This window comes from Apostichopus japonicus, chromosome 3 (genome assembly GCF_037975245.1).
Source record: "Apostichopus japonicus isolate 1M-3 chromosome 3, ASM3797524v1, whole genome shotgun sequence".
NCBI classification, from domain to species: Eukaryota; Metazoa; Echinodermata; class Holothuroidea; order Aspidochirotida; family Stichopodidae; genus Apostichopus; species Apostichopus japonicus.
Genome location: NC_092563.1, coordinates 29,311,349 through 29,328,363, shown reverse-complemented (window position 1 = coordinate 29,328,363; position 17,015 = coordinate 29,311,349). Strand labels below are relative to the sequence as shown.

Here is a 17,015-nt window from a genome sequence, read left to right as displayed (position 1 = left end):
CATCATTAGTGCCGGTCAATTCTAAGCAACTAGCTTGTTTATTGTGAAGATGTAAAGTATATTGATTTTTTTCTCAAGGGCCGCAAACAATCACTGCCGGGCCGCATGTGGCCCCCGGCCCATAGGTTGCCCAGTCGTAGGCCGTCAACACCTACGTAGGTGGTTGGTTTTATGTCAGAGAATGTGGTGAATCCTGCAGAATTTTAATTTGGCAATCTTAATGTATATGTTTAAGATAAATTTCACCTTAAATAATGAAATAAATGACACAAAATGATAATTTGAAACATTGAATTGTATTCATACTCTGGACGGAATATTCAATCACGACACATGATTAATGTATTGGCTCTGAAAGCCTATTACTTTTTATTATTTTCTTATTTATGGAAGTTTAAGGAACTGAATATCAGCTGGAAAAAAAGTGATCTGACTATGAATATTCATGTTTATGACTAAACTTAAATGAAAGATTAAAACATACAGGAGAAAAGTGTAATATGAAGAAATTACCAATAGTTCATGTGCAATCTTCAGATAATCTGGAACCAAATGGGTGTCAGCTAAATTTCTTTGAGCCTGCTACTTACATCTTCTTCAGTTATTTGATATAATTATTTATATTTTTATTATAAAATGACCTAAGAGATATTTATACCTCCTGAGACAATTTCTGATATGGGTATCTACATCCAAAGTATCTGTTACGTAGGTTTACAGTTTCCTGTCTCTGGAAAATATCAAAATTTATTGATTGACCGTACAGGAAGGAAATAATTAGCACTTAATGACATGTCATGGTATGAAGGCTCATGGCAGTCAAAGATAAGGCTGCGAAAACATGGTCGGATTAAACTGTCCATGGACTTCAAGAATATCTTGAAGTATGAAACTGATAGGATGTGGTCAATTGGTCTGCAGGACCCTTGCATAGAAAAGTGACATTAAATAAAACTGGAATACTTTGTAATTCTACAGAGTGACAAATCTTGATTCTTCTACCATTCATGAAGAGTTCATAATAAAAGGCATTTAATTAAACAGTAACATTGTAATCTTCTTAAACATAATTGAATATAAGTAATGAGTCACTTTTAAAAAAAAAAAGATATTGTAATAACAAATGTTCTTTTGTGCCATCCAAACTGAAGCAAATTCTTCAACCAATATTAATCGTAAAGTATATATATAAATGGATTCTTAACGTTTCATTGCTAATTCGATACAACTAAAATTGTGTTTGGTTCCTACCAGATTTGACCCCAGCATAAGGAATGTTATTCTCAAATTGTTGTACCAAATACTAAATTTTCAGCCAAAATTTCCCACCCCTTCCTATGAGTGTTTATACTTTTTTGATTTATCATCAATATCTAAACACTATTTTTTTTTTTTAATTATTCAGTCTTTTCATATAATTTTGTTTCATTCTAAGAAACAATACATTAGGAAACAACATTATTTTGGAAGGTGTTCTTGATGTAATACTAGAAGTAAATGGTCAATAATAACCCACCCCCCTCTCAAAAATTACCTCATAAGCCTCCCCCTCCTTTTTCAATCAATTATATACCCAATAGACAAATGGTTTAAAAATGTTCATGTGTAGAAACATACAGAACAATCAGAATGTAAACAGTGCTTCTTGCCATTGAGTTACTCTAAAAAGCCCAGAGCTCCAGTAAAACAAGCATAATTGGTTGCTTTTGAAGTTATAGCAGTCTTACTATCACCAGGAAACATCTACTGAGTCCTTGACAATATAGATTTCTCTTTCAAAATTATTTCAAATGGCAAAGTTGATTGGTTGTCCTACAAGATCAATGGAGAATTTAAGATCTAAGAGAATGCGTTTCTTGTCCCTCCGGTTTGCTTTATGAACAAGAAAGTCACAGACCCCGGGACTGCCTTTATTTCTAGGGGGGGGGGGTCCTAAATCTGAAAGGAATTAAACAGACCATGACCCAACCTATCAAATCCAGTCCTCATCACCTCTCCATCAAACCCAGAGAAATTTTAATTATGGGTTTCGTTGTTTTGTTTTTTAAGTAAGGGAAGTGATGTCAGGGAAGGGAATAGGGGGAAGCATTTAAGGAATTTAATGCCACGGATTACTCCATTAGTTTGTGGGGTTAAAGTTTCTGCCTACATCAAATGAAAGACCTTTCACCATTTTCTTTAACAATTAAAGTAATAATCATAGTGAATACACGTAAAATAATATTTTCAAGGTATGACATGACTGTGACAAATACTTAAGCTATATACATCTCTCTCTCTCTTTCTGTTTATGGAATGCTCTAGTATTATGCAAGTCCTCTCTGTGTAGGATAAAACGTTTTTTTGAAATAAGGTAATAATATTGTCAAATTAAATTTTACAACATATTATTTTAGAAATGTTCATTCATTGATTATTTACTTGATGATAAAACTTATGCCATTCTACTACTTCTTACAGATTCCTCTTTGTCACTTTAAGAAAACTAAATGAAATTACCATTTGCAATTCATACTATGGTCATGATTGAAATGACATTAAATTCCCGCCATCTTTTGCCACATATTAATGCATGCTTTGCAAGTAATTGTGTATCCTTTAATATCCCACTATTATAATATTTCTATGTCCTTGAAAACCTTTCATGATTTCATGGTGCATTCAATATCAGACCACCTATTGAAAGACTAATATTTTCTCACAAAGCTATGATTTTTTTTTTACATCAAACAGTATCTTGTATTAGCTGTATTTTCATAAATTCAACATAAGTAAAGAATAATAAGAATAAGATAGGTAAATAGTATGAAAATGCACTTTATCGATCTATACCTGTCTTTTACGACTAAATATCAAAGCAACCATAACTCAAATATTAGAGAAAGAAAATGAATGATGTGGACACTGATACAAAGAGGAGTGCAATATTAATATATTTTACATAATAATCATTAATATTACTGTACAATACAAGCCTTACTCCCTCCTTCCACTTTCTTCCCGTCCTTGTTTTCATGGACCACTTTTCCGTTGCCGTTTTCGTCTCCCTTTGAGCCCGGCTGAAGAACAATCTATGAGAGAAGTAAAAAGAAAAGTCTTGAGACAAAAAGGCCAAAAAATGTCCAGTTTGCTATCTTGCGAATAAAATTATCTAATATAGCTAACAAAATGCTATGCATATTGCCATACAATATCGCTAATGTTTGAAGCATTTTGTTCTATTTTTAGACATGTCCAGTTTGCTGTCTTGCAAATAAAATTATCTAATATAGCTAACAACATGCTATGCATGTTGCCATACAATATCGCTAAGGTATGAAGTATTTTGTTCTATTTTTAGACATGCAAGAAATCTCAAGGTGCTTATACATATTGTAAACACTAATTTATTACCCTATTATCAAATGCTGACTGGTCCTGGGAGAGAATGGCTGGGTTATTTTTTAACACAATAGGAGAACAATTCAATATTTTTATCAATCCATTATTCTATTGTCATGTAAATTATTTTCCTTTCTTTTGTCTTTCTTTGTTTTTGTAATGCCGAGTGAAACAAATATTAAGTCAAAGTAAGTCAAAGAGGGCAAGACATGTGTTTCATATTTTTTGTAAATATTATATTAAATTTAGAGATATCATGGCCTGTACTTGATATGTTTCAATTGTTTCAATGGTGTTTTTTGTCAGTTTTAAAAGCAAACATTCATTTTTTTTTTCTTCAGACCAGATTCTATACCTGTGGTTAAACCTAGTGCAATGTTTACATTGCAATGTATGAGGTAATTTTTTTTTTCTTGCAATCTATAAATAATTAGTCTAAGTTAAAATGCTAAATGTCAACAATTCAAATCATGCCAAGCCAAGAAGTATATACTATTGGAGTTTTTTAGATTTATTTACTACCATCAAGTTTCTTATCCAATTCCAGCCAAAAATTTCTTTTCTCTTTCAAGAACATTGTCATAAAAGTAACAGTTATAATTTGTAGGTTTTTACATTTTTATGATGATACAATGACTTTCCAAACCAGTCCCTCAAATGTGATTATACTAATGATGGTGTGTGTTGATTATAATAGTAGTGATAGGGAATTACATTACATAATCGATAAATGAGAACTCAAACAATTATAAAAGTCTTCAATACAAATATATAAGTGAAAATGAGATTAAAATGAAGATGAGAATGAATGTTTTGTAAATATGATCAAATCTGTCATCAACAATGGGAGGGATAACATGATCATGGTATTGGGATATGTAAATGTGCAGAATACAATGAAACAGGAATATGATTAGATATTTTTATATTAATGTTAAAACAAAAATATGATTATGGTTCTGCACATGAATAAAACATATTGTAAAGAGTGAATATACGAAGGCTCATACAAGTGTTTATATATTTTGATATTTATCGATACAAACTTTTCTTCTCATTTGTTATAAGTCCATCTCCATTGCCACTCCAAATTTGCTTTAAAATTCTTAATTGGTTTTCAAAATTTCCTTTTCTTGCAGCCAATAATTCTTCCAAGCTTTTATTAGACTTTCAAAGAAATGTGTCTGTGGTGAAAGTACAGTCTGAGTGTGAGTGATGACAAAGTTTGATCGTAGGTGACTGGTCATTCTAGGCTTCTAGCATATGTATGCATTACATTAATATTGATTGATTCATCTGCAGAATTCAATATTACCAGACCCCAATTTCTAACAAATTTCAATCTTACTAAGTTTTCAAAATTAAACGATTAATCTAGTGCGAAAACAACAAGAGCACAAACTAGCAGGATCACAGGTCTTCTGTATTCATTATTCCTGTCCACCCCCTCCCCCTTTCCCGCTCCCCCTTTCCCGCTCCCCCCTTCCCCCTCCCTCTTTCCCTTAACTTTAAAATGCTCTTCTAACTTTTTATCTACCTTGGCTGAAGTCTTTTCTCATTTGTTTTCCAGTAATGATCTCATGTTTCATTTCATTTTGCTCAAGATGAACTATGAAGATATATCTATTTTCCTAACTATATATGAATTATTATTATTAACTATGATGAATAACAATTATGTACATTATTTAATACAATGTACTAAAACATCAGTACATTACTACATACAAACAAACATTAATACATCACAAGAAGTCACTATAGGTGACTTTAATATACTTGTTAGATCCACAGCAAATTTTTACCGGCACTATCAAATTTCAAACTCTCCTATTGCTATATGAATATTCAGTTAGTATGTTACTATTAGTAGGTCTAAAGCATCGCTGAAAATGCCTGATTTTAAAATGCAAGAACACACCAAAAAAGTAGGTCACTAACTAATCAGAAGTCAGTGAGTTTTAGCAAAGGTGCTTATTAAATTTGAAAGTGATGAAAGAAACTCCAAATTTAATTTAACTATAGCTACCGTAAGATGCAAACAAAATCAAGAATTCATTCCCACTGACCAGTTTGTCATACGTATGACAAGCTATGAGGAATCGTAATAATGACAAGACGTTATTTGATTGGAAGGTTTGCTCATGACAGTGTAGATTATAACTAAATTGATGTCTACACTGGTCACTCACAAGATCAATAATACCTATTGGTTACTATCTATGCTAAGACAATATCACCAATATTAACATTGATTGTACTAGATGTTAGTCCAGTTTTAAGTTCACTGTGTCAAACTCTGGCATCAGTTTGTGGCAAGCAGCTGCCCTATTAACCGTTATTCAAAGATGGAACAAACATCAGGTCCATGAAACCAATTATTCGGCATAAAAACCTGCCATGACATTGTATCTTTGGTTCTGAATTATCATGAACGTTCTGCCTAAATAACCTTTCAGTTGAGACATAAAATGCACAAGTATTATAGCCTTTTAGAAATGCCTGAGGCTTTCTTATTTGAATGGTGAGAGAGCAAGAAAAGTACTCTCTAAACCATTTCTTTTTATCTTTAAAGTAAAACAGAAGGCAGATCATCTTCAAGTTAATCTCTATATTTTTACATAATTGTGATATATACAGCTACAACTACAAAAAGAATTTTAATAAAAGCATTTTTTTATTTGCTTATGGTATTTATTTCATTTGGGGGCTGTGAAGCAATGATGTACAGTTCTTGCAAAGAAACTTTCCTTTCTTACTAAGATGGTTACATTGCTTGGCTTCATTTCTTTTGAAATTTTTGGCGAAGAACATGCTGCACAAGATTATTGAAATAAGGAAGAAGAGGCATATATGCATAGAAGTCAAGAGAAATATTAGTAATAAACAGGAATGGATTACAGAATTAAGAGAGGATAAATCAGCAAGTCGTACAGTCAATAATAAATATGGTACTTAATTGTTTCAAACCTTTCCTATCCCTTTTCCACTAATTGCTACTTTCAGACGACAAAATATATTATTACTGATCACTGGTCATGTCTTTGTTTGATAAAAACTGTGACTTCTAATTTTTTTTCAGTAAGATGAGAGTACTGATGAGCCAAATGTTTGTAATTTTTGAGTGATTAGACCTATTGTTTTGTTATCTTTCAAAGAAGTTTTATCAAAGGTAAGTATGAAAAATTAAATGACCTCAGATATGGACATGGCCAAATCAATAAAGCTTCTTATTCTGAACATGCAGAAGATGCCAAACTCCCAGCGAGATGTTTTGAAGAGGTCAAAGGTCGGTTAGAGGCGAGGAAGGGGAAGCAGGCAGATGAGACTGGGATATAGTAGTAGATTATTGTAATAATAAGATAAATAGAGAATAATAGAGGAATATAGTAATTACATCAGATGAGGCGTTTAATAATTAATGTAGTATAGATTGATGGTTATGGCGGTTAATATCACACACTTAGCACAAGTATGACACCAAGGCAACAAATTTGTTGGCAAATAATTATACAGAATTATTCTACAGAAGCGGTAATAGCTGTTAGGACTAAAGTCATACCTAGTTCACCCCATACCTTACCCTCTCCCTACTCCTTCCACCTGAGGAACATAGATCCAACACAGTCATACATTCCCTTGTCATGTGAGACACAAACAGGAAGCAATACCTCAAATCACATTATATTAAAAATTGTGTCCTAATAGTACTAAAAGGCCTATCTGTCAAACTGGCTGGAAATCAAGTTTATTTAACACAAGGTAAATGAAAAAAAAAAACAATTAAAAAAAGGGGATTTTTGTTGTCTAAAATGTTGTGCATTTCTTGGTGATAAACACCTTTTAACTACTGCTTAAAAGTTTATTTTTTTATATTTTTTTTTGTTAGGTTTGTTTAGCTCTTCAATTTTGTCAAAAACTAACAAACAATTTCACAGCTACTTTGAAGCAGTTATGAACTAAAATTGTGGCTGTGGGGTTTCAGCACCTTATCAATCATTGTTCTGATAAGCTTTAAATTTTACACGTATTACAGCAGTGTGGACAAACTATATAACAAATTGATGAAACAGAAAAGGTGCTGCTTTATCATTTGTTGCTGTTATTAGAATTTATTATCTGAGTAATAATAACTATCAACCATTTAACTTTGAACTGAGGAAGCAAAAGTCTTCAAAAGGTTGGACAGTTTGCATTTGGTTTGCCAAATAGTTACTTTATTATTAGAAATTGTTTGGAATCCCTCAAACTGGTAAAGAAATATAATCTCAACTAACAATCTACAATCTCTTGTGTTTATCATGGTACCACTAAGACTTGTCAGTATTTCATAGACAGTTCACATACTGATAGCCAAGGAGCAGGCAAATACAAGGGTAGGGAAGGCTACCCAATAATGGTTTCAACATAGTGAAATGGAGCAAGAGCTTGTCATAGCATATTCATAACTTAATAAATAACGTTGATTAAAAGCATTTTATACATGACATGCTGATTTGCTTTATATTTCGCTGTATATCTGACAGAGGTTAATATTCAAGACGTTTATGAGTTAAAATGATGTTATGAGACCGTTGTCATGGTGATTACTCATGGAAAGGTAATAATCACAGTTCAGACATCAATATCGACCAACAAACAATCAAGTAAAACCACAAAGCTTTAATCCATCATCCTTGCAGGCCTGTCCAACAAATCCTTGTGATGCCAGAGTAAGACCAATGTAGGATTGAAAATTTAGAATAAGTAAGACAGAAAGTGTGAAGAGAAAAGTGAAACGTAGGGAAAAAGGAGTAGCTGACACAGACAACATGTAACAAAGTCATTAATTCCTGCTCATAATGGATAATTGAATGTTTGAAATCCAAATAATGAGTATTACTGAGAACGTGTTTATATCTCTTATGTGGTGCTCAGTAGTTCGCACATGTTACAAAGCAAATCAATGGCCAAAAAGAAGGAGGTAGTTTTGGGGAAAGTAGGAAATATAGGAGGAAGACCAAAATGTAGGAACAAAAGGATGGTTGGACAGCAGTCCTTTGTCAAGTTCTTGACCTGCATGCTTAGGTCATCAGACAAAGAGATTAAGAGATTAAAAGGAAGAACAACAGAAGATGACCTAGGCTTTTAACACACATCGATTTATTTGTCATTGATGATGATAACTGGTTAAAATATCACACCTTTCTCAACTGATACCTTGTTATAAGGATGACATGTGTTACATGACTACACACATTCTACTAGAACTGTGACCTTTGACCATTCTGTGACCTTGATTCATCTGCAGGAAAATATAAATAAAGTTGTCTGTACTTCATGAGGGTTGGACAGGTACAAGTACGTATATTGACACGCATCCTAGTAGTTCTATCGTAGCCGTATTGATTCTTGATCAAAGTTATTTTTTGTGCTCCCTGAGAGAAGATATTATAAGAAAGAAACAAAAACTGCCTCAATGATTCAAACTCAAGAGACCAATGATTCAGACTTGTCGCAGCTCACAGTGAAGGTATCCTATCAATGCTAGCAAGGGCACACACAACCACAAACACATCCCTGATGGTCAGATGTTAGGGTGGCAAGCAAGGGCACACACATCCACAAACACATCCCTGATGGTCAGATGTTAGGGTATGAATTTATCAATTGATGTAAACTGAAAAATAAAAGATTCTTTAATTGTAAGAACCATCACCACTGACAATGGTGGATCCAAGAACGTGCACAGACTGGATGGATGAGCACAAACCAACAATATTAGAGATATGCAGCCCTGACAACCGCAGGAATGGATATGGACCAGTGCAATGAATGTATGTAGGAATGAGTGACTGAAGGAGTAAATCAATGAATGAACCAATGAATGAAGAACAATGCTGAGCAAAACATTGATTTAGCTTGAAACAAAAACATAAACCAAGCAAAAACACAAACATTTTTAATTCTGAAAAAAATGTGCCACTTTTTCAGTTCCACTCATAGCAAGCTTTAATTAGCAGAGATTTTAATATGTTAAAAGTGACTAGCCTAACCGAGTCTACTAGCCCTTTCTTTGTGACCAGAGTCAAGACTCTTAAAATAGTCACATCTGTACCAAGGTACGACATAATCTTCAAGTTGGAGCAGATGTAATTTGAGCAAAAACCATCTTTTGAACTCTCTCGAACCAGGTATAACATATATCTGTCAGATTCTAAGATAGTACCCTTATCACACATACCAAGATATGTTCAGACAATTGGCAACAAGTCGACAGTTCTCATTTTTATCTTTGAAATATTATTTGCTGTGTCATTAATGATATTCTTGGGAGCAGAATCAATGACCATTACCAAATTAATTTATTCAAAGCTCATTTAAGGATAGAAATACTATTTAAAGATAGTAGAAACAGCTAGAAACACTAAATGCTAATTCCTGAACATAGAAACAAATTGACAACTCTGCAGTAAACCATAGCACGGGTAAACAAAAAAAACAGAATATAGGAAAATTTTGACGCTTGCAAGGAGACATGCGGGCGATGGAACAGACATTATGTGACAAGGTGGGTAATGAAGGGGGGGGGGTGATAACCTTGACTGATGGAACCACCAAAGGTTATACAGAGGGGTTGAGGTTAGTAATAATGGGTGTGAACCATGGGATGACAGCCATGCTAAGGTGCAAAGCAGCTTCTAGCTGGGAGTTGTGGGCATCCTTACATCATCCGATTTGCCATTGGTACCATTAGTCTCCTCGGACTTGGATGAGATACCATTGGTATGCTCATGGTGGTTGCCATTTGAGGTACCATTAGCTTGTTTAGAATCAGAAGCCTTGGGATCCTGAGAAGCGTGGCCATTGGTGGCCTGCTTATTACTACCCGCTACTCCGTTGCTTTCGTAAGCATTTCTACGACTCTCTTCGTCTAACTCAAAGCTGTACACACTTACTGAGTCCTCTTCCTACGTAAGAGAAATAGTTATGTAAAGATGGGTGAAAGAGTACAAACGAGAGGAAGAAGACCAGTGGATTACAGACCAGGTGTAACACCCCCCCAGGAAAGACCAGTAAATTACAGACCACGTGTAACACCCCCCTATTGGAAGACCAGTGAATTACAGACCACGTGTAACACCCCTGGAAGATCAGTGAATTACAGACCACGTGTAACACCCTTGGATGGAAATGCCATGCAAACGACACAACAAGATCTCCAATCCATTTTTTAAATTCCAAACAGAGGAAAAAATTTGATACTGTAAAGAATCTCTAACTGGTCTTCAACCTCAAATATGTGAAGTATAACTGAAAATATTAATAGTTATGATAGATGCTACGAGTAAGAATATACACTGTAAGGAAAAGAGTTTTTCTTCAGTCACGTTTTTAAAGGTTTTCTCGACATTACTTTTCTCACAAGAGTTGATATACTTGTTTACATATATCAATATGTATATAAATATATATATATAGATATATATATATATATATATATACATTCCTGCTTCTAAAAGAAGCATAATTGCCGAACCCTTGGAAGCAACCTTTCATAAATTCAAGACAAGATGCAGCAAACATGAAGAAAAACTCCTTTCATATATTTTGGTTATGTGAGAAACAAAGTACAAACAACTACAAAGACACGTGAATAGTTCATCAGGTCTTACGTCAGCATTGCCATTAGTTTGTCTCTCTTTAGCAAGTCTATGACCGAGTAAAACCTAAAAATTAAAGGCATTAAGAAAATAGATCTTGAAAATAAGAAAAACAAAGAAATTGTTATATATGAATCAAGAGTTTCCATCAAGTTCATTTTTAATCATCAAGTTTAGATGAATATGACTTTTTCTAAAATGAGGATTGTTAGCATCTCTTTGAGTGATGTTAAAAAGCTACTAAAACTACTCAACTAAGTCACAAATTCACCCTCTTTTTTGGCCGGTTTTCCGTAGCTCCATCCAAAATGTGAATTAACCCAGGAATGGTCATGACAAAAATTAATAATTTAAACATTTTGTTGAGACGACTGACTTGGAAAAACTTTGTGTTTATGTCCAGTATTACAGATCCAAAGGAAGTAAGCAAGAACAATCTCTTTCTTTCTTTTTTGCGGTTTGCAGTTTTGAGTTTGTTTTGTGTTTAATTGGAAACTTTTGTTTGAAACACCCAATTATACTAAATAATGGGACGATTTGTCCCCAAGTACAAGATATGATGGAATGTACACAGATAAAAAACAAACACTTCACTAAATTAGTAGTTTCACAATTTTCATTACTATTTCCTATACATTTTATGGTGGCTATAATTTGGGAATTGGTTGGATAAGTTTATATTTTATAGTTTTGGACATTTCAGTTTCATTTATGTCAGAGGTAGATCTTCCAACAACCCACCCACCCACCTCCCAAACCCATTCCTCCCATACCACCCTAACCCCATCGACCAGTTGTGTTAGTAAGAATTGTTTGAGGGACAACCTATCAAATACTTCAGGGGGTAGATGAGCTACCTAAATCTGTGAGAGAAGCAATAGTAGATTACTCTTTAATTAGTTAGTTTATTGTTTTAGAGGAATTATCTGTTATACACTCACACAAGAACAAACAAACACCACAATATTCAGGTTAGTAAGGGAATGGCGATGCTTGAGATCTCTTGCTAAATCTCTGAAGTTAGAGTTGAATGGTGTTAGTAGATTAGAGGGATGAGTGAGTATATGGTACACACACATACATACCATCATACAAAATACACACTAAGCATACACACATACACACAATCATACAAAATACACAATAAACATACACACATACACAAAATCATACAAAATACACAATAAACATACACACATACACAAAATCATACAAAATAAACTATAACATACACACAATCATACAAAATAAATACCTACCCAATCACACATTTACACTAATCAAGTACACAACTTTATCAAGTCTGTAAACCAATTTTTTTTTATGACAACAGAGTGTGCCATAAAATTCTTCAATTTGCAGAAAGAAATATCACTTTCGATTTTAGGAGTACAGTTTGAGGAAGAAAGCTTCCAAATATGACCATATACTGGGCTATTAGGAAACTCTACCTTCAAAGAGAAATCCTGTGACATTATCAATGAAGGGAAGGAGTGCAGTGATTATAGGAAAATATTATTCAGAAAAACATAATTGATAATTGCAAAGACACTACTTGGACCACAAGAGAGCAATCATGGGATATTACTGCCAAACTATGATGAGAGAAATCATAATTTAGTCCATGATAAATTTACTTGATGAAATCTACACCCCCTCTCTGCCCCACCCCCTCCCTGCCCCACCCACCCCTCAATCCCTATCCTCACATTATACATCCCTTTGCCCTCTGTATCTGCATGTCTAACACAATAATTATAAGACTACATTCAGGATGGACGGGAGAATGGGGGAAGGTCTATAAAATATAAATGCAGCTAGAATGTAAGTAAAATATCCATCATGATGCCATCCAAAACAGATTAAGAACATTTCTGAACATATGAAAGCCTTTCTTATCATGATAGCTGTTTTCTTGTTATTAATTAAAAGATCTATGTTATGTGTTTATCTGTGCAATAAAACAAGTAACAAGTAGCAAGCAGTTTATTATTTAGTAAAATATAAATATAAATAAAATGTTAAATATGTGTAAATTAATTTAAAAATCATTAGTTTCTATAAATATGAAGTATTCTACACAACTCCTATCAATATCACATTTGTCCTTTTTTCATATTTAGGATATTCAGGAATTGAAAAAGAAATATGTTTCGATTTCATTAATTCATGAAAAGAGAATTCAGTAATACCAAACAAGAAAAAAGAACACACACAGCACTCCTTATATCCACCAACAGATTAACGCAGAGTAAATAAAACTCCAAGAGAAGCAGACGTGGATATTGATCTTTTGTTTCCATGGTTACCTTGTTAAGCATCTGCACACGAGTCTTCAGTCTAGTACCAGTGCTGTGCGCCACCGCAGAAACGGCTCGATGGAACGCTTCGTAATCCTGCTGGTCGGCGGGTTTATCTTCCCACTCTTTGCATAGATCCTGAATGCGTAGATAAAGAAACTAGGATTAATAAGATTAACACAATATCAATTACATATTAATTAATACCAATTTTATTTAACCCCTAATTCTACTGAAAATACACAACTTTCTGACAAAGTAGAAATAATAGACATGTGACGGACAGAAAAACTGGTATAAAAAAAAAATACAAAATATTACATGGATTATAAAACAAACTGGTGGATCAAGGACCACAGTTAAGTTAATTAACAACATTAATGAATGAAATAATTACTTGATTAATTAATTAGCATTTTCACTACATCTTATTTTATTCTAATAGGGTAAAAGGGCCCAAATTTACAGTCATGACATGAGATTGAAGAGATGGTAAAATATTGACATTTGAGAACAATCATTTCTTTCCATGGGTAAAGGAGGGTTCATGATGAGGAGGGGTCAGTTACTTTTTTTTCCACAAGGATGTACAAGATGTAACATATATAATTGATTACGTTAAATATACAGCATCCATAGTTGTGTAAAGAAGTGTTCTAAGAAGCCTCATGGCCTAAAAAAGTAGAACACTCCCATTCAAGAGGGAAGGATAAAGGGGGAGAGAGGGAGGGGGGAGGGGTAAATGTTGAGATGATACCTGAAGCCGTCTCTCTTTCTTCTCCAGTCTCTCATATTTCCTCTTCAAGAGGACCAGTTCTCCCTTCAGTTGAGTGTGTTCATCTGCGTTATCAGACTTGTTGAAACTAACAGAGCCGTGACGGGCCAGACTTTTATCTACTCCAGCATTCATGTTCTCCATTTGTCTCAGTTCCTGTAAGAAGAAAAGACACAGCATCTCGTAATGCATCAAAGGTGGCAGTCTTACTATATCACAGCAGTTTTATCACTATTCCCTCTTCATTTTCTGATTGTCAACGAACAATTGTTTATAGTGCTTCACCTTTGTTACTCTGAGGGCAGGTTCAGGAACCAGTTGTACCCTATACACACCCCATACACACCACAATAGGACTATAAACTCTCCATGAGATGAATGACTATGTTACACCCTCACACCCACCTAACTACCCCCCCCCCCCTCCCCTCTTTAATTCTCTTAAACAGCATGGAACCACCAAATCCTACCCTTAGTTTAAGCTTGCAACTACACCTGACCAATGTCCATCTGTATTGTGAAGACCTCATAGGTATTGCTATACTAGCTCTCTAGGAGCCCATTGGCTATGGTGCCTTATTCCACCCATCCTCCCTCCCACCCATCATTCCATTCCACCCCACCACCCGTACCTAATCCAACACCCCAACCCCTCATTTAATAACCATTACAAGGTTACAAGTATTACCCTTGTTGTCAGCTTTGACACCCTGGGATCAGGGTCCCCACCTAATCTAACAACCCAACCCCTGTTTTAATAACCATTACAAGATAACAAGTATTACCCTTGTTGTCAGCTTTGAAACTCTGGGATCAGGGTCCCCACCTAATCCAACAACCCAACCCCTGATTTAATAACCATTACAAGGTAACAAGTATTACCCTTGTTGTTAGCTTTGACACTCTGGGATCAGGGTCCCCACCTAATCTAACACCCCAACCCCTGATTTAATACCCATTAGAAGGTATCAAGTATTACCCTTGTTGTCAGCTTTGACACTCTTGGATCAGGTTCAGTATCCACCTGTAGTCCATAGACCAGGAAGGTAATACTTTGTTGTTCAAAGTGATCGAGGTGTTCCTGGGTTATGGTGGGTATGGATACCACCCTGTTGTGATTGTAGGCGGGAGAGAGGGTCTCCTTGAATGTCTCAGTCTGTACATATTCAGCATCATCCATAAACTTGTACTTCACCGACGTCCCTTTAGAGTATCTTGACTTGTGGATCTCTCCACTTCTGATGGTCACCTGAAAATGATCAATTTACCAATATTACCATTGATCAATTTACCAATATTAGCATTCAGCATCAAGTTCTTCACAAAAGTGGCATTAATATTACACATGTCGCCTAACCACAAGTAGAGCCATTTATCAAATAATAAGTGTCTGTCAAAAGAAATATAGATGACATGTATGGAAAAACAATCAATCGATTATTCAAATGGTCACTTCAAAATAAACATTTACAATCAATTCTACCGCTGTATATTGAATTTGAAAGAATCTGTGTTTTAATTTGACAGCAATCTATTAAAAACAACATTATATTCTGAGGTTTGGCTGTCAGTCAATTGGTTCCTTGAAAGGCGATATCATTTAGTTTTACAATGTTATTATCCAGTGCCACTTAGAGTGCTGTGTTTATTTACCTTGAAATGGAAAGGTTTTCCCAGCAGTTCTGAGGGGTCCTCAACAAAGCTGTCTTCATCAGCAAGGGGTTTGCCCTGCTGGGTGCATGGTGTAATGTTAACGTAAAGATGACCCTCCTCGTTGCCCTGTCCAGGTTGGAAAAGAATGAAATACAACTTTAACCTGTTTGGCCCTCATCTTATATTTACTATTCTGCAAGTAGCTTCAACAGAATAAGAATCTGTCCTTTCTCTGTTACCTATTGTAGTTTATATGAATTGATTTGTGATGAATAAATATTGCTGACCTGCTATAGATTTAAGTTTGTTAACCATTGCTGTTATACATATATCGCGGTTTCTGACCAAAACCATTTACATTTATTGACTCTTCAAATATTTTACAGTCAAACTTTTGTCACTGTATCGTCTTCAAATTTTAGATGCACGTGGTTGTATGTTAACCATAGGCTAACACCACACAGTCCATTAAATTGCCTTTAGAGTTATTTACATGCATGACTGATTTCACATATTTTACTTAATTTTCATACATGAAGGGATAATATATCTCATATTCATATACCTTCTCCATCTTATGTTACCTTTGCATTTTACTAAAACCCTTTGAACTTTCATGGATATTTGATCGAAAACCAAATCTTTTTACAAACAATGCCCTGATTACCATAACCAAGATAGAAAGACAGGGTTGGGGAGGGGGGGTGGGGGGAGGGGAATGACAGACTCACCTTAAAGTCTGTAATAGTTATCTTATCATCAAAGTCGAGAGCAAATCCCAAGCTCTGGAGGAAGACATTAGCGGTACCAATCATGGTATCCTCTGCTGGCTCCCAGAAGGGATCTTCCTCCTTGGGTAGCTTCATAACATCCTCATCTCCATCTAGGAAACGTTGGTAGAGATCCTTGTCAAAAGAAACGATATACAAAAATATGGTAACAAAAAAATATCGTAAAATAATCAAAATAGTTTTACATTTCTTTGTGATACTATCTGTCTATTTGGTGTGAGAGAGAGAACTTTCTGATATTGGAAACGTTAACAGTATACTCCTGTAACAGTAACTTATATATTTATGCCATTCATGAAGTTGAATAAGTACCCTACTACAAAAGTGAAAATGACAACCAAAAAGATTTATCCATTCCTACTAAGATAAACAATGAATCAGTTTGACAAAACAAATAAGGAACATGATACAGAATATTGAAGGATCCAATTCCTAATTTTTGAAACAGAACAATTCTTTGTTTCGTGGGCTA

General features: G+C 34.6%; 1 protein-coding gene across 9 annotated transcripts in view; it reads right to left on the bottom strand.

Moving 5' to 3' along the window:
• Positions 1 to 277: 277 nt before the first annotated feature.
• LOC139965791 (kinesin-like protein KIF28) overlaps positions 278 to 17,015 on the bottom strand; it is a 38,275-nt gene continuing 21,537 nt past the window's right edge. The window contains exons 20-27 of one of the 9 annotated variants that reach the window (XM_071968497.1): positions 16,484 to 16,657; positions 15,753 to 15,878; positions 15,079 to 15,348; positions 14,082 to 14,255; positions 13,334 to 13,462; positions 11,037 to 11,090; positions 8,565 to 8,665; positions 278 to 3,071 (exon numbers count right to left, since the gene is read on the bottom strand). In XM_071968497.1, coding sequence (XP_071824598.1) covers positions 8,603 to 8,665; positions 11,037 to 11,090; positions 13,334 to 13,462; positions 14,082 to 14,255; positions 15,079 to 15,348; positions 15,753 to 15,878; positions 16,484 to 16,657 — 990 coding nt within the window. In that variant the 3' untranslated portion in view covers positions 278 to 3,071; positions 8,565 to 8,602. Of the gene's footprint in view, positions 3,072 to 8,564; positions 8,666 to 10,088; positions 10,332 to 11,036; positions 11,091 to 13,333; positions 13,463 to 14,081; positions 14,256 to 15,078; positions 15,349 to 15,752; positions 15,879 to 16,483; positions 16,658 to 17,015 lie in introns of all 9 variants that reach the window. The other 8 variants (XM_071968496.1, XM_071968494.1, XM_071968493.1 and 5 more) reach the window with 8 other exon arrangements.